This window comes from Eptesicus fuscus, chromosome 24 (assembly GCF_027574615.1).
Source record: "Eptesicus fuscus isolate TK198812 chromosome 24, DD_ASM_mEF_20220401, whole genome shotgun sequence".
Lineage (NCBI taxonomy): Eukaryota > Metazoa > Chordata > Mammalia > Chiroptera > Vespertilionidae > Eptesicus > Eptesicus fuscus.
The window spans coordinates 3779826-3800155 of NC_072496.1; the positions used below are offsets into that span (position 1 = coordinate 3779826).

Here is a 20330-nt window from a genome sequence, read left to right on the forward strand (position 1 = left end):
GGACACTCAGTGTATATACACATCCGTATGTATTATGTAGACAATAAGATTCGTAATGTGCCGAAACCGGTTTGGCTCAGTGGATAGAGCGTCAGCCTGCGGACTGAAAGGTCCCGGGTTCGATTCCTGTCAAGGGCATGTACCTTGGTTGCGGGCACATCCCCAGTAGGGGTTGTGCAGGAGGCAGCTGATCGATGTTTCTCTATCATCGATGTTTCTGTCTATCCCTCTCTCTTCCTCTCTGTAAAAAAATCAATAAAATATATTAAAAAAAAAAAAAGATTCGTAATGTTCATTTTCTGCTGCCTGTTGAGCTTGACCTTGATCTAACTTTTTCAATCGTGTTATATATTGCAGGTGAAGTGTAGCAATGGCTGCCGTTTATTCCGGCATTTCCCTTAAGCTTAAAAGCAAGAGAACTTCCTGGGAAGATAAACTAAAGCTAGCTCACTTTGCTTGGATTTCGCACCAGTGCATTCTTCCAAACAAAGAACAAGTAAGTTTAGTGGGAAACGTACGTTTCTATAACCTACTATCATTCCCAATTATGTAGACTGCATGTTGACATTTAGTAAAAAAAAAAAAAAAAAGTTAGAAGATGAGAGAAAAAGCTGGGGAAGGAAACACGGTTGGAAGTTAAAGTAATGTCTGGGGAAAAAGGAATAGGTCGGGTGTTTCATTAACAATCGGATTCTGTTGCAAAACCTCCATCAGCATCTCTTATGCTTGGAAACGTCTCCTATTCCAAATTAAGCGTGTGCATCGGCGAACAGATTGGGAGTCAGGTACCAAACTTACGTTCTGACTGTGTTGGTAGCTCCATTTGTTCGTAAATCCAAAGCCACGTTTCACGCGCGACCGCCTGTTGGAGCTTCGTTAAACGTCTTTGGAATTTGATGAGCTGAAGGTTGGGAAGTAGAAAGGTTTTAGTATTGCCTGGCCCCTGTGGCTCAGCGGTTGAGCGTCGACCTGTGAACCAGGAGGTCATGGTTTGATTCCCGGTCGGGGCACATGCCCGTGTTGCAGGCTCCGTGCAGGAAAAGCTTTGGTATTTATATTAAGGCCTTCTAGGAATGGGTTAGGGACCCAGAAAGTCATTGCTCTTTTTTTTTTAACATTCTCAGTCTTATTTGCCTAATGCAGTGGTCGGCAAACTCATTCGTCCACAGAGCCAAATATCAACAGTACAACGATTGAAATTTCTTTTGAGAGCCACATTTTTTAAACTTAAACTTCTTCTAACGCCACTTCTTCAACATAGACTCGCCCAGGCCGTGGTGTTTTGTGGAAGAGCCACACTCAAGGGGCCAAAGAGCCGCATGTGGCTCGAGAGCCGCCGTTTGCCGACCACTGGCCTAATGTATTTGGATGAGCTCATGAAATTGGGTTCACATACACCCATATGCTAGTATTAACAGAGACAGTACAAAAAGTGTCAAAGATGTGTTCCATCTGTCATTTGATGGGGAGGGACAGGATGATGTGGAACAGTAGCGTATCCAGGAGGTTCTAAAACCAGCTGCACCTGAGATTCCTGGCAGCGGGACTTCACAGGGTGAGGTTTGAAAGGGGAGGTTATGGCAGGCATTTTTTAAAATGTTATTTTTCTACTAGAGGCCCGGTGCACAAAATCCGTGCACAGTAGGGCCCCTAGGCCTGGCCAGCAATCAGGGCCAATCTGGGCCTCCCTTCCCCGGCTGACGGCTGCCCCCTGGTGGTCAGCACATGTCATAGTGAGTGATCGAACTCCTGAGGGGACACTTTGCATATTATTAGCCTTTTATATGTATAGATTATAGTTGACATTCAGTATTATTTTACATTCGTTCCAGCTGTATATCCTAGTGGTTAGACAATCAGATAATTTATAGAATGCTCCCCTCATTTTCGATATTTCAAGTATCTACTTGGCACCACACATAGTTATTACATTATTATTGACTATTTTCTATGCTGTAGCGTACATCCGCATGATTATTCTGTAACTACCAATTTGCACTTAAAAAAAAAAAAAAAAATATATATATATATATATATATATATATATATATTGATTTCAAAGAGGAAGGGAGAGGGAGAGAGAGAGATAGAAACTTCACTGATGAGAGAGAATCATAGATCGGCTGCCCCCTGCACACCCCACATTGGGGATCGAGCCCGCAACCCGGGCCTGTGCCTTGACCGGGAATTGAACCATGACCACTGAGCCACACTGGCCTGTCTTTTAACTCCGCGTTTTCGCTTCATTGTGTGGCCATTCTGAGCAACTGTTGTGCTTCTAACTTTAGAAATTTAGCATAACTATATAGAGTAGTTAGAAGAAACTGCTAGACTTTTACTTGAAACTTTTTTTTGACCTCAGATGAAGACCAAGTTGTTTTTATTCTGTGATAATAATCATTTTACGATGTGAAAGCATCCGTGTCATAGGCTGTTACCGACGGTGGGTGTTAGAGGGGAGGGTTCCCCCTGGCAGTTGGATTTGGTTGTACCTGGTTTGTCTCTGTCAATGCCCAGCGTTTTTATTTCTAGGCAAATAACTTCACTTATTTTCAGAGTCTGTTTCTTCCACGTTTAGGTATTACTTGATTGGGCAAGGCAATCGTTGGTCTCCTTTTATAAGAAGAAACTTGAACTGAAGGAGGACATTGTTGAAAGGCTCTGGGTCTACATAGATAATGTTCTGCGTAGCAAAAAACTGCAGCGCCTCCTCAAGGACGGAAAGACGGTCACCCTCCAGGTTTCCCTGGTCAAGGTAGGAATGCCTCGTGCTGTGCTGTGTGTGTGACAGGCACCTCTCTCGACTTTCTGTCAGCGCTGCAGGCTTACTGGTGTTAGGGTCGACTATGTCAATTTGCAGGAAATGTCCAGGTGCGGGAGGAAGAAATAAAATCCTGTATAATAAAAAGCCAATATGCAAATTGCCCCCTCCATGGGGAATTCGACCAGGGGGCGGGGCCGGCCCACCAATCACCCGCGGCCTCTCCCCCCAGCCAGCCCTGCCCCCAATCAGCCCCACCTCCCACCCCGATTAGGGGCGGGGTCGGCCTGCCAACTGCCCGAGGATGGACCCCACCCGTGCACAAGTTCGTGCACCGGGCCTCGAGTTAGGGTTCTAATAACGACCGTTATCCATCGAACAAGTGTCGTATGCTCTACACTGGTTCAAGTACTTTGTTGTTTAATATTCAGGAGACGTTTAGAACTATTTCATGAAGTGGCTGTTGATTACCTTTTTAACTCAAAATAGCCAGCAGATGATGCTACTTTATGACCCACCCCCACCCACAACCCCTTCCTGTTGGCCTGAAGGGGAGGTCAGAGGCCAAAATCTGGCTCGGAATTTCCTCAGATTCTCGACTCAGAGTGATTTTGAAGTCTCAGATCAGAATTGTGACCTTCGTTGTCAAAACGGGAGTATTTGCAAATACTGTGGGACTAGCTGGTGGCCATAGAAAGCACCAAAAAGGAGAAAGGAGCACTTTGTGTGTGCCAGGCTCAGAGAGGTTAAGTAACTTGCTGCAAGCCACACAGCGAGGAAGTGGCCCAGGCTGCCTGGTGGCCAGGCTGGTGCTGTTCGCCCCACACTGCCTCGCCCGCGTGCGTGCAGGAAGAGAGAGGAAACCAGGGGAGGATTCAAGGGTCGAGCCTCCTGAAGCCGCGTAGGCTCTGATGGTTCTTGAAAGTATGTTCCAAATTGAATGTCACTTTTAAAAATTTTTTTATTTTATTTATTTTCTAAAATATCTTGTATTGATTTCAGAGAGGAAGGGAGAGAGACAGAGAAACACTAATGATGAGAGAGAATCACTGATCGGCTGCCTCCTGCACGCCCCACAGTGGGGATGGAGCCCGCAACCCGGGTATGTGCCCTGACTGGGAATCGAACCCTGACCTCCTGGTTCATAGGTCGATGCTCAACCACTGAGCCACGCCGGCCGGGCTCTGGCGTCCCTTTTTTTTTTTTTTTTTTTTAATGAAGATGAAGGCAAGGAGAGAGTGGATTGATTCTGTTGTATTTTGTGTGTGTATGTGTGTGTGCGGGGCCGGGGGCGGGGGGGGGGGGGGCGGTTAGGGCCAGTCACGAGCTTGCTTGCTTTCTTTCCATGCTCAGGTCATCAACGAGAGAATAGCCGAGTTCTCCCTTTCGGGATCCCAGAGGCACGTCGGCGCCGTGCTCAGCTGCTGCCAGGCCATCCTGTCCACGCCGGCCCTCGCGGTCACCTACACGGCCCGGCAGGAGCTGCTGGTGGCCCTGCTGAGCCAGCTGTGCTGGGCGGCCTGCCGGCAGCCAGAGGCGGCCGCGGTGGCCCTGCTGTTCGAGGTCACCCACCTGGCCCTGGGCCGTTACCTCTCGGTCCAGCAGCAGCAGGTCAACCCGCGGCGGGCCTTCGGGGAGGTGACCGGCCACCTGCTCCAGCCCTGCCTGGTCCTCCGGCACCTGCTCTCGGGGGGCACGTGGGCGCAGGCCGGCCCGGGCCAGCTGCGGCCGGCGCTGAGCCGGGACCTCCGGAGCCAGCTGGAGGCCGTGCTGCGCGGCGGAGTCTTCCAGCCCGAGCTGCTCCCGTCCTACAAGGAGGAGCTCCTGGACCAGCCGCCGGAGGACGCCAAGATGGGGGCCATGAAGAACCTGCTGGCCCCCGCGGACACGGTGATCGCCAGGCTGGCGGACGCCGGCTACTGCGAGCCGCCCCTCCGCGCCGCCGTCGTGGCCAGCTCGGTGGCCTTGCTGTACAAGCTCTTCCTCGACGCCTACCTCAAGGAGGGGACCCAGCTCCTGTGCTTCCAGCTGCTGCCCCGGCTGTTCGGCTGCCTGCGGGTGGCGCGCCTGCAGGAGGGGCCGGAGCCAGCCCTGTCCGCGTCGGATTGGACCGCGGAGCTCCTGGTCGTGGAGCAGCTGCTGACCTCCGTGGCCGGCAACAACATCTACAACATCGCGGCGGACAGGATCCGCCACGGCGAGGCTCAGTTCCGCTTCTACCGCCGCGTGGCCGAGCTGCTGGTCAGCCACGCGCAGGCCTCCGTGCCGGCCTGGTTCCGCTGCCTCCGGGTGCTGCTGTCGCTGAACCACCTGATCCTGGAGCCCGACCTGGACGACCTGCTGGCCTCGGCGTGGATCGACGCCGACGTGGCCGAGTCTCGGACCAGGAAGGCCCAGGAGGCCCTGGTCCACGCCCTCTTCCAGACGTACGCCAAGCTCCGGCAGGTGCCGCGGCTGTTCGAGGAGGTGTTGGGGGTGATCTGCCGGCCGGCCGCCGACGCGCTGAGGCCGCCCGTGCTGGCCGCGGGCCCCGCCTCGGCCCTCCGCGACTGCCTCCTGGACCTGCCCCCGAGCCAGGTCCTGGACACGTGGGCCCTCGTGCTGGAGAAGTTCCAGGCCGCGGTCCTGCCCTGTCTGCGGGGCGACGTGGACACGGCCCTGAAGGCGCTGTCCCTGAGCGCGCTGCTGCACTGCGTCCTGGTCCACGCGCGGTGCCCGGACGCCGGCACGCCCCTGCCCGTGGTCCGGCGGACGCGGGCCGCGATGGAGCGGATGCTCCGTGAGCTCGTGCAGCCGCTGCTGGGCCTCCTGCTGGCGCCCCCGGGCCCCGGCCCGGAGCCGTGGCTGCAGAAGGTCAGCGACGCCGCGCTGCTGCTCGCGCACGCCTGGGCCCAGGTGGACGCCGCGCTCAGCCTGAACTGCAGCCAGTATCGCGCCGCGTCGTCGTCGTCGGGGGCCCTCGCGGGCGAGACCCCGGAGCGCTCGCACCTCCCTCCGTTGCTCCCGGGCGTGGAAGCGCGCCGCTGGAGGAAGATAGCAAAGGTCGCAGCTCGGTTCGACTCTGTGGGCAGGTACTGCCTGGAGCAGCTGTACCTGCAGAAGGTGAAGAGGACGTTAGTGCAGACCGGCTCCCCGTCCGAAGAGGCCCTCCAGACCCTGCGGGCCGATGCCGCCTACATCCTGGGTTCCGGCCGGGAGAGCTTGACCCGGGGGACGGCAGCTCCCTGGGACGGGCAGGTGGGGACGGTGAGCGCGGGCACGTACCCCGTGGCACACTGGCACCTGGTGGTGTCCAACCTCACCATCTTGGTGCCCTATCTCGGGCCGGGCGACGTGCGGTACCTGGCCGGCGTCCTGCTGAGGACGTTGCCCGTGAGCGGGGCCCCGGACGGCCCCGCCGACGAGGAGGAGGAGGAGGAGCCGCGGGTCACGCTGGGGAAGATCTCCGAGGCCGTGCTCCGCAGCTCCGTCTTCCCCGAGCTGCCGTCCCTGCACGCCGCCTTCCTGACCCGCCTCGCCGAGGACTGCGCCGGCATCCTGCGCGCGGGCGCCCGGGGGGACCCGGGGCCTCTCCGTCAGCAGCTGCCCTGGCTCTTTGAGGAGGACCCCGAGGACGTGGCTCCTTGGGAAGCCAGATTCGCCAAAGCGGGACCCGAAGGGACGGAACCCAGAGGGGACGTTGCCCGGAACCTCCTCTCCTTGGTGCAGGGCGGCTTCCCCCTCCGGCTGGAGGAGGAGCCGCTGGGGCGCCTCCTGGGGCTGTTGGAGGTCGTATCCGCTCTGCAGCTGGACAGCCTGGCGGCCCCCCGCCACGCGCGCTACTTCCTCCTGCTGCTGTCCGCAGCCCTGGCCTCGCCGGGGGGCTCCTGCGCCCCCTCCCTGGCCCTGACGTTTCGGACGGCCTGCTACCGGCTCCTCGGCCGCCTGCAGAGAGCCAAGAGCGCCCGCTCCGTGCTCAGGGTCATGTACGCCAGCGACCTCTGCGAAATCGTCCTGACCTCGCTGTTCGGGGCCTGCCGCCGGCTGCGCGTGGACGGGGACGTGGACGGGGACGCCGCCCCGTGGCGGGAGTTCCTCCGGGCGGCCGGGACCTTCCTGGAGCAGCTCCTGCAGACGCTGGTGCAGGCGAAGCACAGCCTGGTGCTCAACTTCGGGAAGATCCTCGCCTTCCTCTCGGGGTGCGGCGCGTACACGGAGGCGGCCGCGGGCACCCAGCGGGAGAGCAGCCCCCTGGGCCGGCAGCTCCTGCTGGTGTCGCTGACCGCCCTGTGCCGCGTCCTGGGGCCCGTCGTCCGGGAGCGGAGGCCGCAGCCGGAGGCCCCCGAGGCGCTGCCGGGGCTGCTGCGGCAGGCGGTGCTGCGGGCGGGCGCCGTGCTGCAGCCCTGGGCGGCTCGCGGCCCCCCGCCCGCCGCCCTCCTCGCCGCGGTCAGCACGCTCCTGGAGGCCGACCTGGGCCGGCACCCCGGGCCCGGTGGCGGCGGCGGGGGGACCGAGCCGTCCCAAGCGCCGGACGGGACGCGGCTCTCGCACCCGGCCCTCTACCGGAGCGTGTACTCGCAGCTGCTGGCGGAGCTGCCCGCCCTGGCCCGGGACGCCCCGGCCTTCCAGGCGGCCGCGCGCTTCTTGACGCTCTTCGTGCTGGCCCCGGAGCTGCACCCCGCCGGGGAGCCTGTCTTCCCCGCCGTGTTTCACTCTGTGAGAACGGTTCTCGCAGGTAAGAGGTCGTCTCTCAGGCTGGCTCTGGGGTCAGAGGTTGGGGTGAAGGCAGGTGGAGCAGGAGTGAGCAGCGGCCTGCGGGGGCCAGGAGGCCAGGGGGGATGGCGGAGGTCAGGAGGCCAGGGGGGATGGCGGAGGCCAGGAGGCCAGGGGGGATGGTGGAGGCCTGGAGACCAGTGGGGATGGTGGAGGCCCGGAGGCCAGGGGTGATGGCGGAGGCCAGGAGGCCAGGGGGGATGGCGGAGGCCAGGAGGCCAGGGGGGATGGCGGAGGCCAGGAGGCCAGGAGGCCAGGGGGGATGGCGGAGGTCAGGAGGCCAGGGGGGATGGCGGAGGCCCGGAGGCCGGGGGGATGGCGGAGGTCAGGAGGCCAGGGGGGATGGCGGAGGCCCGGAGGCCAGGGGGGATGGCGGAGGCCCGGAGGCCGGGGGGATGGCGGAGGCCAGGGGGGATGGCGGAGGTCAGGAGGCCAGTGGGGATGGCGGAGGCCAGGAGGCCAGTGGGGATGGTGGAGGTCAGGAGGCCAGGGGGGATGGCGGAGGCCCGGAGGCCAGGGGGGATGGCGGAGGTCAGGAGGCCAGTGGGGATGGCGGAGGCCAGGAGGCCAGGGGGGATGGCGGAGGCCCGGAGGCCAGGGGGGATGGCGGAGGTCAGGAGGCCAGGGGGGATGGCGGAGGTCAGGAAGCCAGTGGGGATGGCGGAGGCCAGTGGGGATGGCAGAGGCCCGGAGGCCAGGGGGGATGGTGGAGGTCAGGAGGCCAGGGGGATGGTGGAGGTCAGGAAGCCAGGGGGGATGGCGGAGGCCCGGAGGCCAGGGGTGATGGCGGAGGTCAGGAAGCCAGTGGGGATGGCGGAGGCCAGGAGGCCAGGGGGGATGGCGGAGGTCAGGAGGCCAGGGGGGATGGCGGAGGTCAGGAGGCCAGGGGGGATGGCGGAGGCCAGGAGGCCAGGGGCGATGGCGGAGGCCCGGAGGCCAGTGGGGATGGTGGAGGTCAGGAGGCCAGGGGGGATGGTGGAGGCCAGGAGGCCAGGGGGGATGGCGGAGGTCAGGAGGCCAGGGGGGATGGCGGAGGTCAGGAGGCCAGGGGGGATGGTGGAGGCCCGGAGGCCGGGGGGATGGCGGAGGCCAGGAGGCCAGGGGCGATGGTGGAGGCCAGGAGGCCAGGGGCGATGGTGGAGGCCAGGAGGCCAGGGGGGATGGCGGAGGTCAGGAGGCCAGGGGGGATGGCGGAGGTCAGGAAGCCAGGGGGGATGGTGGAGGCCTGGAGGCCAGGGGGGATGGTGGAGGTCAGGAGGCCAGGGGGGATGGCGGAGGTCAGGAGGCCAGGGGGGATGGCGGAGGTCAGGAAGCCAGGGGGGATGGCGGAGGTCAGGAGGCCAGGGGGGATGGCGGAGGTCAGGAGGCCAGTGGGGATGGTGGAGGCCAGGGGGGATGGTGGAGGCCTGGAGGCCAGTGGGGATGGCGGAGGTCAGGAGGCCAGTGGGGATGGCGGAGGTCAGGAGGCCAGGGGGGATGGCGGAGGTCAGGAGGCCAGTGGGGATGGCGGAGGTCCGGAGGCCAGGGGGGATGGCGGAGGCCTGGAGGCCAGGGGGGATGGCGGAGGTCAGGAGGCCAGGGGGGATGGTGGAGGCCAGGGGGGATGGCGGAGGCCCGGAGGCCAGGGGGGATGGCGGGCGAGCCTGGCGTGTGGCCGACACTCCGCAGGGGGAGCCCCAGGAGCTGGGGCTGTGGTGCCCATTGCACTGGGGAGGGAATTGTGGGGCATGGAGACCCCGAGTCTGGGATCTCACAGCTTGTGGGAGACGGGGAACACACCTCTCAGCCTTCGGTCCCTCTGCCCTCAGTGCCAGCAAGTAAAGTCGGGGCGCAGGACGGTGCCCTGGCCACCTGCAGCGGCCCCACGGCTGAAACGGGGTCGGACAGACAAGCTGGGGTCAGAGGGTGAAGGGCCCTGAATGTCCTCACTTGGGACTCTTCTTTTTTAAAAAAATATATTTTATTGATTTTTTTACAGAGAGGAAGGGAGAGGGATAGTTAGAAACATCGATGAGAGAGAAACATTGACCAGCTGCCTCCTGCACACCCCCCTACTGGGGATGTGCCTGCAACCAAGGTACATGCCCTTGACCTGGAATCAAACCCGGGACCTTTCAGTCTGCAGGCCGATGCTCTATCCACTGAGCCACACCGGTTAGGGCCTCACTTGGGGCTCTTGTTAGGAAACCGGGGACACGGGGACACGCGGGGGGGGGGGGGGTTTCCCTGCCTCGAGTGAGAGACTACCCCAGGCAGTCCCCGGAAGTGTGGGCTGCTTTTATCCCTCCCACCTGACCGTCTGCTTAGAAGTACCCGCCCACCCCTATGACCCTGCTGGTCTCCTAAAAGAATTCAAGGGAAGTAGGAAAAAAAAAACAGTCCTGGCCGGTGTGGCTCAGTGGATAGAGCACCGGCCTGGGGACTGGAGGGTCCCAGGTTCGATCCCGGTCTGGGGCACGTACCTCGGTTGCAGGGTCCATCCCCAGCCCCAGTCGGGGCGCCTAGGGGAGACAACCAGTCGATGTGTCTCTCACATCGATGTTTCCCTCTCTCTCTGTCTCTCCCCTTGCCTTCCACTCTCTGTAAACATCAGTGGAAAAATGTCCTCAGGTGAGGATGAACAAACAACAGGAAAAGACAGTAGGAAAAACGATAAAGAGAGTAACAGTCGTCGGTCCGTGTGCTAGGCCTGCCGAGCATCATCGTGTGCGAGCGGCATCTGGCTGGGGAGGCCGGGCGCGGCGCGGCGCACGCCCACGCCCCTGAACGTGGCCTTCCCTGGCTGCGCCCTGTGTCCTCACGCGGCCGCTCTGATGTATGCCCCCTCCCCTTTCCGGTCCCGTCTTCCACGCAGACCCCGCCGTCCCGGCTCCGGCAGTTCAGGCCATCGAGCCTCACCTGGGAGCCCTGCTCGCCCACCTGCTGGAGGCCGGGACGACCGAGGACTTCCGGGCGGTGCTGCAGTGCGTGCTCCGAGGGCTGGACCTCAGGAACGCGTGGAGCGCAGACCAGCCGGTGGGTACCCCCGCCCGGCAGGTGCGTGCATGAGGGGAGCGTCGGGTGCCCGGCTCAGGACCAGACGCTCATCGGCACGGGCACTCGGCAGAGTTGGTTTCCTCCCCACGCACCCCCCTCCTCGCGGTTTAAAACCGCCCCCCACAAAGCGCAGCCCCCGATCCCGTCGTTCACTTGTTCACTTTGCCTGCACGTCCTCCTGGCCCCTCCTCCTACCCGCTGCGCTCAGGCTCCTGAACGGGGAGGTCGCACCAGCCTCCTCTCTCCCACGGTCCTGATGGGATGGCGTGTAGATCGCTGTGCCCGTGTGTGGCCGGGCAGGCCCCCATCCTGACACTTACACGTGTTGGTTTAGGGCAGTGGCAAACCGCGGCTCGCGAGCCACCTATGGCTCTTTGGCCCCTTGAGTGTGGCTCTTTCACAAAACACCACGGCCTGGGCGAGTCTATGTTGAAGAAGTGGCATTAGAAGAAGCTTAAGTTTAAAAAATGTGGCTCTCCAAAGAAATGTCAATCGTTGTGCTGTTGGCATTTGGCTCTGCTGGCTAATGAGTTTGCCGACCACGGGTCTAGGGAGATGCTGTTGACATGACCTCCGCTTTGCCCCAGTTCCGCTTGCCTTACTCATTCCTTCTTGGGTGACAGGAAGCGCAGCGCCCCCGGGCTTCTCCCTGCCGGGTCTCGCCCAGCCCAGCCCACGGATTGGGCGCCAGTGGCCGCTCGGTCCCGGGGGGGGGCCCTCAGAGGGGGCGGTCTCTGTTACTGTTCTTCTCTTTCTCCGCAGGCCATCTTGTCGGCTCTGACGCTGATCAAGTTGCTGCTGGACTGCCCGGTCAGCGAGAGGCAGGCGAGCCTGTTCTGGCGGGCGAGCCCCCAGATCATCACGGCTCTGACTGTGAGTGTGGGTCCCCCCCCGCTTCCGACGCCCCTCTTCCCACCCAGGCCCAGGGCGGAGCGGCCTCGTCGCTTCCACCTGCCCACGGACCTCATCGGCGCAGCTGGGAGCGGGGACAGCCTGACTTAGGCCACCTCCCTTCTTACCGGCGCCTGCTCAGGCTTTGTTGTTGATTCTTCTAGAATCACCTCCCTCCCCTTCCCTCCCTCCCTTCTCGTCCCGTAGCTGCAAAACCGAGAGGCGTGCCAGGAGCAGCCCGTGGCCTTGGCGGTGGTGGAGCCCGTCTTGGACGTCCTGGCCGCGCTGCTGCGCCGGGGGGAGGAGGCCATCCGCAGCCCGCACCACGTCAGCCTGGCCTTCAGCGTCCTGCTGGCCGTGCCGCTGGACCGCCTGCCGCCGCCGGAGTACGGGCGCGTCTTCCCGCGGGCGCACAGCCTGCTCTTCACCATCCTGCAGTGTCACCCCAAGGTGAGCGGCCGGGGCCAGCCCCCTTCCCTTTTCTTTTTCTTTTTTTTTTTTAATGTTTTTATTGATTTCAGAGAGGAAGGGAGAGAAACATCCATGATGAGAGAGAATCATGCATCGGCTGTCTCCCGCAAGCCCCCTCCTGGGGATGGAGCCCGCAACCCGGGCACGTGCCCCGACCGGGAATCGAACCGCGACCTCCCGTGTCCGTGTGTATTCCAGGTGATGCTGAAGGCCGTCCCTTCTTTCCTGAACTGCTTCCACCGGTTGGTGCTTTCCGTGATGCGTGAAGGACGGCAGAAAGACAAAGGTAATTCGGCGTCGCAGTACCCGCCACGCCATTCCTTCCTCTCTATGAAAATCAGTAAGCTGCTCTTTTCATACATATATATCTCTTATTGATCTCAGAGAGGAAGGGAGAGGGAGGGAGAGAGAAACATCAATCAGGAGAGAGAATCATGGATCGGCTGCCTCCTCCACGCCCTCTAGTGGGGACCGAGCCTGTGACCCAGGCAATGTGCCCTTGACCGGAATCGAACCCGGGACCCTTCAGTCCTCAGGCTGACGCTCTATCCACTGAGCCAAACTGGCCAAGGCAAACTGTTGTTTTTTTTAAAAAAAAAAAAAAGAGAGAGAGAACTGGGAAGACGCTAATAATGGAGTCGCATGTATCTGTCCATAACAGAGAAATCCCGCGGCTTCTGAAATGTAGGGAGGACGTGACATCACTGAGCCCTCTTGTCTTTAAAGTCACAAGTCAAACAGCACTTCAGAAATTTCCCGTCTTCCCCATTTGAAGCCTTCCTGGTGGGGACCCATCTCCTTTTAAAATACAGCAGCCCTCCTAGACTTCACCCCAAAAGTCCCGATGACTCCCGACAGCCTTGGCAAACAACCACGGACTCCCTGGGTGTCCTAACGGTTCTTCCCTTCGTTACGTAGCGAAATATTAGGACATGTCGTGTCTCCCTCGCCCTGCCTGCAAAATGAGCTAGTTAAAGAGTGGGAGAGAGGGACGCTTTGGGGAACGTGGGGCCGCAGGGACCGTGTGAGATTAGCCGGAGGGAGCGCACACGCGGGGGACTCACGGGCTCGGACACGCTCTGCCGTGCAGGCGGCGCGGAGGACCTGTCGGGGGTGCTGGCGTGCGCCCGCCTGGTGGAGAGGATGTACAGCCACCTCGCCGCCCGGGCCGAGGACTTCGCCGTGTTCTCCCCCTTCATGGTGGCCCAGTACGTGACGGAGGTGCAGAAGGTAAGCCGGCTTCCTGGCCTCGCTCACGGCTCATGAGCCAGAGGCCTTGGGACTCACCTGGGGCCGCGGTGTCCCCGGGGCCCGTCGGCAGGAGGCTGTGTTCTGTTATTCGCTTGTTCCTCGTGCAGAGAGCATTCCGTGCTCATGAGGCTCCCGCTGGGAGAACCAGGGATCTTTGTCCACCCGAAAGACAGCTTTAAGGGTTACGATCGCGAGAGAGCAAGCGTGGCTCAGCCCACAAACCACCTTTGCGTTCCCCTCGCGTGTCTGGGGCGTGGGCGCGGGTGGGCGGCTGTCAGGAGTCGGAGCAGAAGACCCGGTGGGACCGCGTCGCTCCGAGGCAGCAGCGCCCCCTGCAGACCCGTGCCCTCCGCGCAGGAACGTGTCACCGCGGGGACCAGGCAGGGACTTCCTTGACGGCCGCCTCTCTCGTACCCGGGGCTCGGAGGCGCGACTGTCCCCCTGTGATCACTCAGAGGCCGTCTGTGCGGCTCCTCCCCGGCCGCCCGGGGCTCCTTTAAGCCGCTCAGAGATGCTCCCGTGCATCGGCCGCGAGCCGAGTGCTGTAGAAATGGACGTTTTGCCTCTTGTTTGGTAAGTACGTTGCCTGAGACGTGAAGAGGCGATGGTCGTGTGGGTTCGAGGCCTCGGCCTCCGGTTGCCACCAGAGCTCTCTGCTCTGGCGGCGCGGTGACAGACCGTCCGGCCAAAGGGATCGTGACGGGCGTGGCTTCAGGTCTCAGCTCTGCCATCCGCAGGCCACCCACCCCTGGTGGAATTGTTGGTTTCTTATGTGATGGATGGATGGATGGATGGATGGACGGACGGACGGACAGACAGACGGAGCGGTCAGCTTCAAACGTCCTCGCCCTGCCGCTAAGGTTAAGGACGTGTTTTGTTTCCGTCTGTCCCTTTCATTTTACTTTTTCTTTCCCTCTTGCTGCGAGATCCACAGACAGGCAGTGCGCCTCCCACCCTCGAAGCTTCCTCTTTATTTTTTATTTATTTTATTTTTTATTTTTATTGATCTCAGAGAGGAAGGGAGAGGGAGGGACAGAGAGAGAGAAACATCAATGATGTCAGGGAATCATTGATGGGCTGCCTCCTGCACGTCCCCCACTGGGGATCGAGCCCTCATCCCGGGCATGTGCCCTTGACCGGAATTGAACCCGAGACCCTGCAGTCGGCAGGCCGACGCTCTACCCACTGAGCAACACCAGCGAGGGCCAGAGTCCAAGTTTTACTGCCCCCAGTAAACACCTGGGCATCGCGTGTTTATTTACTGGAAGCTTCCCCAGTGATGCTTCACTCCAGGTGTTTGTGCACTGGAGCTGGCTTCTGTTTCCCCAAAGTATGAACTCTGAAGATAGGCATGCTCAGTTATGTCAGCTGGTGCAAGACAGTGTTTTAAAGGGGGTATCTTCCTCCAGTCGGAGGCAGACGTGGGAATTCCTCGTCGGGCCTGCCTGCGCGCTCACGGGGCGTGTCCTTTCCCAGGTCACCTTGTACCCGGCCGTGAAAGGCCACCTGCAGGAGGGCATCTACCTCATCCTGGACCTCTGCATCGAGTCTGACGTGCAGTTCCTGCGCGCCGCGCTGCCGCCGGGGGTGCGGGACGGCTTCAAGGCGCTGCACAACGACTACGTCAAGTACCACCGGGCGAAGCACGAGGGCGAGAGGCGGTACGCCGTCTAAGGACACGCGGGGAGAGGCGGTACGCCGTCTAAGGACACGCGGGGAGAGGCGGTACACCGTCTAAGGACACGCGGGGAGAGGCGGTATGCCGTCTAAGGACACGCGGGGAGAGGCGGTATGCCGTCTAAGGACACGCGGGGAGAGGCGGTGCACCGTCTAAGGAACACGCGGGGAGAGGCGGTGCGCCGTCTAAGGAACACGCGGGGAGAGGCGGTATGCCGTCTAAGGACACGCGGGGAGAGGCGGTGCGCCGTCTAAGGAACACGCGGGGAGAGGCGGTATGCCGTCTAAGGACACGCGGGGAGAGGCGGTATGCCGTCTAAGGACACGCGGGGAGAGGCGGTACGCCGTCTAAGGACACGTGGGGAGAGGCGGTATGCCGTCTAAGGACACGTGGGGAGAGGCGGTATGCCGTCTAAGGACACGCGGGGAGAGGCGGTGCGCCGTCTAAGGAACACGCGGGGAGAGGCGGTGCACCGTCTAAGGAACACGCGGGGAGAGGCGGTGCACAGTCTAAGGACACGCGGGGAGAGGCGGTACACCGTCTAAGGACACGCGGGGAGAGGCGGTGCACCGTCTAAGGACACGCGGGGAGAGGCGGTACGCCGTCTAAGGACACGCGGGGAGAGGCGGTACGCCGTCTAAGGACACGCGGGGAGAGGCGGTGCACAGTCTAAGGACACGCGGGGAGAGGCGGTATGCCGTCTAAGGACACGCGGGGAGAGGAGGTACGCCGTCTAAGGACACGCGGGGAGAGTCCGTGCGCCGTCTAAGGACACGCAGGGAGAGGCGGTGTGCCGTCTAAGGAACACGTAGGGAGAGGCGGTGCTCAGTCTAAGGACACGCGGGGAGAGGCGGTATGCTGTCTAAGAACACGCAGGGAGAGGCGGTGTGCCGTCTAAGGACACGCGGGGAGAGGCGGTACGCCGTCTAAGGACACGCGGGGAGAGGCGGTACGCCATCTAAGGACACGCGGGGAGAGGCGGTGCACAGTCTAAGGACACGCGGGGAGAGGCGGTGCACCGTCTAAGGACACGCGGGGAGAGGCGGTATGCCGTCTAAGGACACGCGGGGAGAGGCGGTGCACCGTCTAAGGAACACGCGGGGAGAGGCGGTGCGCCGTCTAAGGAACACGCGGGGAGAGGCGGTGTGCGGTCCCAGGCGCTGGCAGGAAGACTCGGCGAATGAAAGGCTGCAGACGTTCAGTGGGAAACCCGTGGGTTATTTCATACGTGTGTTGTGTTTGACGGCCACGTTTTCACGCTGAGTGCTTTTGAACGAACCTTTTACGCGGTAAGGACTGCGATGGCGCCCCTTAGACCGAGGTGAGCTCAGTGAGCCGCTGCCGAGCCTCCCGTGGCCATTCCAGGGGTGGTTCTTGCCTCGGTCCCTCTCGCCACCAAGAACTGACCATCTAGAACTTGTACTTCAGTCCTATTAAAACCTCTGCCCCGGCCGGCCTGGCTCAGTGGGTGAGCGGCGACCTATGAACCAGGAGGTCAGGGTTCAATTCCCGGTCAGGGCACATGCCCGGGTTGTGGGCTCGATCCCCAGTGGGGGGCGTGCAGGAGGCAGCCGGTCCATGATTCTCTCTCATCCTTGATGTTTTTCCCTCTCCCTCTCTGAAATGAATAAAAACCTACTTGTGTTTTGTGTTTTTCTTCATTTTATTCTTAATCAATTTTTTAAATTTAAATTCTTTGTTGTTCAAAGTATTACATAAAGTCTCCTTCCCCCCCATTGACCTCTCCCCGGCCGCTCCCACCCCAGCTCATGCCCTCGCCCCCGTTGTCTGTGTCCGTCGGTTATGCTGTGGGGATGGTGCATTGGAGCAGCAGGCGACCTTTGCAAGGGCACAGCCTGTCGCCGGAGCTGGACTCCAGGCCGTGTCTTTGGCTTTGCCCTCGGGTCCAGTGCTCAGACCGGAGGGCCCCTGCTCTCAGACGCCCTCCTGAGATCCTGCTGGTGTTTTCTCTGCTGGGAGTTCAGGAAGGCGGGAGGCAGGGAGGCTAGCCCTGATTCCTCCCCTCCCCTGCTTTTGGAGTGTCCCTGGGGCACACACCAGCACGGAGCAGTCCCCCCGGTGTCCTGATGGTGGCACTGCAGGGCTGCCTTGGGAAGGGAGCTCAGATGCATTCACTTGGGGAGCCCTGGGAGGAAGGGAGGGAGGAACGAGGGAGGGCACCCCATGTCCTCCCCGCCGTGGGCCCGTGCCCAAGCAGGGCCGGTCCAGCTTCCTCACCGCCATTGCCGCTGGAACTCCAAACCTTCTTCCTCAGGAAAGAATAGTTTCCAACTCTATTTTTTTAAGAATATTTTTTAATTGATTTCAGAGAGAGAGATAGAAACATCAATGATGAGAGAGAATCATTGATCCGCTGCCTCCTGCACCCCTCACATTGGGGATCGAGCCACCGTCCGCAGGCTGACACCCTATCCACTGAGCCAAACCAGCTAGGGCTCAACTCTTGTTCATTCATGGGGGAGAGGAGACGTTTTTCATGGCGGTTGTGGTGCTGCATTCGTTCTTAATTTTGTGAGAGTAGACCTCCCGGGCGTTGGCCTGGACGGAATGAGGGACCGAAGGAGTGACAGGGACAGACTGGGCCTGAGCAAGACCCACCCACCTCACCTGCCTGGCCCCATACCCCATGCACTGGGCAGTCCGTGTCCATACGTGTGACACAGGCACCACTCTCCTCCACACTGAGCCAGGCTCCCGGCTGCTCTGCGGGGCCTCCTGGCGCCCCCTGCTGGCGGGGGCATTGACAGTGAGCCCTCAATCCCATAAGCATGGCCACTCCAGAGGGGCGTCAGGTGCAGGGGCTGGAGGGGGGAGGCCGTCCTGGGACCTGCCTGAACCAGGAGGGCTGACCCTCGGCGATACCAGCTGCGTTGGGGACGGGGGAGAAAGGAGCTGGTGAGGCAGGAGGGGAATTGGACAGACCCGGGGACCCTGAGGTAGAGGAGGCGGAAGAGCCAGTGGTTCACATCCCATTATCTCCCGGAGGCAGTTTCCGTGGGGAGGGGACCCCTCCTCCCGTTTCCAGGCCAGTCCAGGCGAGGGCTGGTGGCCATTGGAGAGGACAGCGGCACTGAGACTCAAAACATTTCCGTGCTCTCGCCTGGCCGGCGGGGTTCCGTGGTTGAGCAACGACCTCCAGACCAGGAGGAGGTCACAGCCAGAGGCGCGAAGAGAAAAGGCGCGACGAGAAAGCAGGGCATCCCTTTCGGCCATTGTGCGAGCCAGGAACCTTGTGGATGGGCAAGAGCTGGCGATACAGACAAGTCTCCAGCATCCATCCCCCGGGTGGGAGGGGAGCGGCCGTCGGCAGAGCTGGGACGGGGCCTCTCGATCTCCCTACGATCTCCCTACGCCGCTTCAGGCTTCTCATTTCAAACCCACGTGGCTCGCCCCGCCAAGTGCCCGCCACACTCACCTCCATCGGCGAGGAGTGTCAGTGCCTCCGGCCCCCCGCTGGCCCCTCTCCAGCCGGCCGCTCCTCGCGCCCCCAGCACAGGGAGCGTCTCCGCAGGAGCAGATGTTGGCATCCCCGGGCACGGGCGCCCTGGCCACATCCCCGGGCATGTGCGCCGTCCGTCGGGGAACCGCACAGCATGACAAGCGAGAGACGTTATCATGGGAGTGAGGGAGGGGGGGAGAGACGGGCTCGTTAACTAACGGCTGCAGGAGGGAAACTGGGGTCTCTCTGCTCACATGAGCTTCTCTGGACTCACGTAGGGCTCCCCGTTTTCCACGCCAGCCCCGCTGCCTCTTGCGTCGGAGAAGACGGCCACGAACGCGCCTCCATGAGCCAACCTGGCCGAATCCCAGGGCCAGGTGCACACAGGACAGACAGCACCTGGCTCGTCCCAGTTCCTCTGGAACGGCTTCGAGCGTGCCCACACACACACACACACACACACACACACACCCCAACCAGAACTAGAAAGGGACCAGTCGGCCTCTCGTGGAAAGGTGTGGGAGGTGGTCCTGTTGTCACGCGAAAGCAGGGAGGGGGACCCCCGGCCCGCGGGTCAGGCTGTAGAAGGCCCGCCAGGTCATGTGGTCTGGCCCTGCCAAGGTCTTAGGGGACAGTTAATGAGATGGCTGCCTGGAGATATCAGGCTAATTTTTTTTTTAATGTATTTTTATTGATTTCAGAGAGGCGGGGAGAGGGAGAGAGGGAGGGAAGCATCCATGAGGAGAGAGAATCATGGATCGGCTGCCTCCTGCACAGCCCCCTACTGGGGATGGAGCTCACAACCCGGGCACGTGCCCTTGACTGGGAATCCAGCCATGACTTCCTGGTTCCTAGGTCGATGCTCAACCATTGAGCCACACCGGCTGGGCCACACACACATTTTATATAAAAATATCATTGTGGTCAGCAAACACACATAAGCACGTAGGAAGGGAACAAAAAAACAAACAAAAAAACAGAGGCCCGAGCAGACAGCTGGCAACCTGGGCCAATGGGCATCTCACTCACCCATCTCCTCTACTAGACTATGGTGCTGGCTTAAGCAAGTCCATTAACTTCTGTGTGTTCCTCTCCCTGAGCTTCTAAGCGGGAAAGAACATCACTGACCCAGCTCAAGGAGGCGCCGGGAGCTCGACCCACGTGATCACAGGCCCCTCCCCGGTCCTTAGTGCTGTGTGAGGGCCAGGTGCTAGAGCGGTGGTATTTCCATGAGAAGCCGGAGGACCATGCGTGAGCGCAGGACGATGCGTGAGCAATCTCTGCACCCCACTTCCCCCAGGCCTCCCTGGCGTCTGCCCCCAGTTGGGTGGGGGAGAGGGGGTGAGGCTTCTGGAATGTGTAAGCTGCAAATGTCCTGGGCCTCAAATGTTCTCCACAAAGAGCCGTGATTTAGGGGGGGGGGGGGACCTGAAGGCACCCAGCAGGGGGTGTTGACAGGCGAAATGTCACAGAACAGAAATGGCATTTGGGCGTGAAACCACATGGAACTTCCAAAGCCATGGGGGTGGCGGCAAGGGTGGGAGAAAGGACTAACATTTAGCCAGTGCCGCGTGCCGGGAGCACCTCCTCCCAGTGTGAGTGGGACAGGCGTGCAGGACTGCAAAAGCCAGCTGACGTGCGAGTCACACAGAAGGATAGACTCAGAGCTGACACATTCCACTTGAACTTCAACCATGAAGCTGATTTAAGGCTGAGACTGCTTCTTTGAAGACGGTGCCTGACCGACGTCCCAAATCACGATTCTTGCAGGAGCCACACCTGTGGTGATGGCATTACCCAAGATTCCCAGCTTAAAATCCTCTAAAGTTGAGAGAGTCTTAAAGGTATGTGGAGGCCACAGAGTGAAGACTTTCTAGGTTTTTAACTGTTTCCCTCGCTCTACAGGTGCCTCACATGCTCATGTAATCAGACAGTAATTTTTATTTATTTTTTATATTTTTATATTTTTACTAGAGGCCTGATGCACGAAGATTCGTGCAAGAATGGGCCTTCCTTCCCTTGGCTGCCGG

At 60.6% G+C, this 20330-nt stretch overlaps 1 protein-coding gene across 1 annotated transcript; it reads left to right on the plus strand.

Moving 5' to 3' along the window:
- The first annotated feature begins 370 nt into the window (after window positions 1-370).
- On the plus strand, window positions 371-15000 carry URB2 (URB2 ribosome biogenesis homolog). The gene is made up of 9 exons (XM_054713129.1): window positions 371-496; window positions 2579-2755; window positions 4115-7475; window positions 10368-10528; window positions 11312-11422; window positions 11648-11890; window positions 12110-12197; window positions 13002-13141; window positions 14639-15000. The coding sequence occupies exons 1-9, from the start codon at window positions 371-373 to the stop codon at window positions 14834-14836; spliced, it is 4605 nt and encodes a 1534-aa protein (XP_054569104.1). The 3' UTR covers window positions 14837-15000.
- The last annotated feature ends 5330 nt before the right edge of the window (window positions 15001-20330 follow it).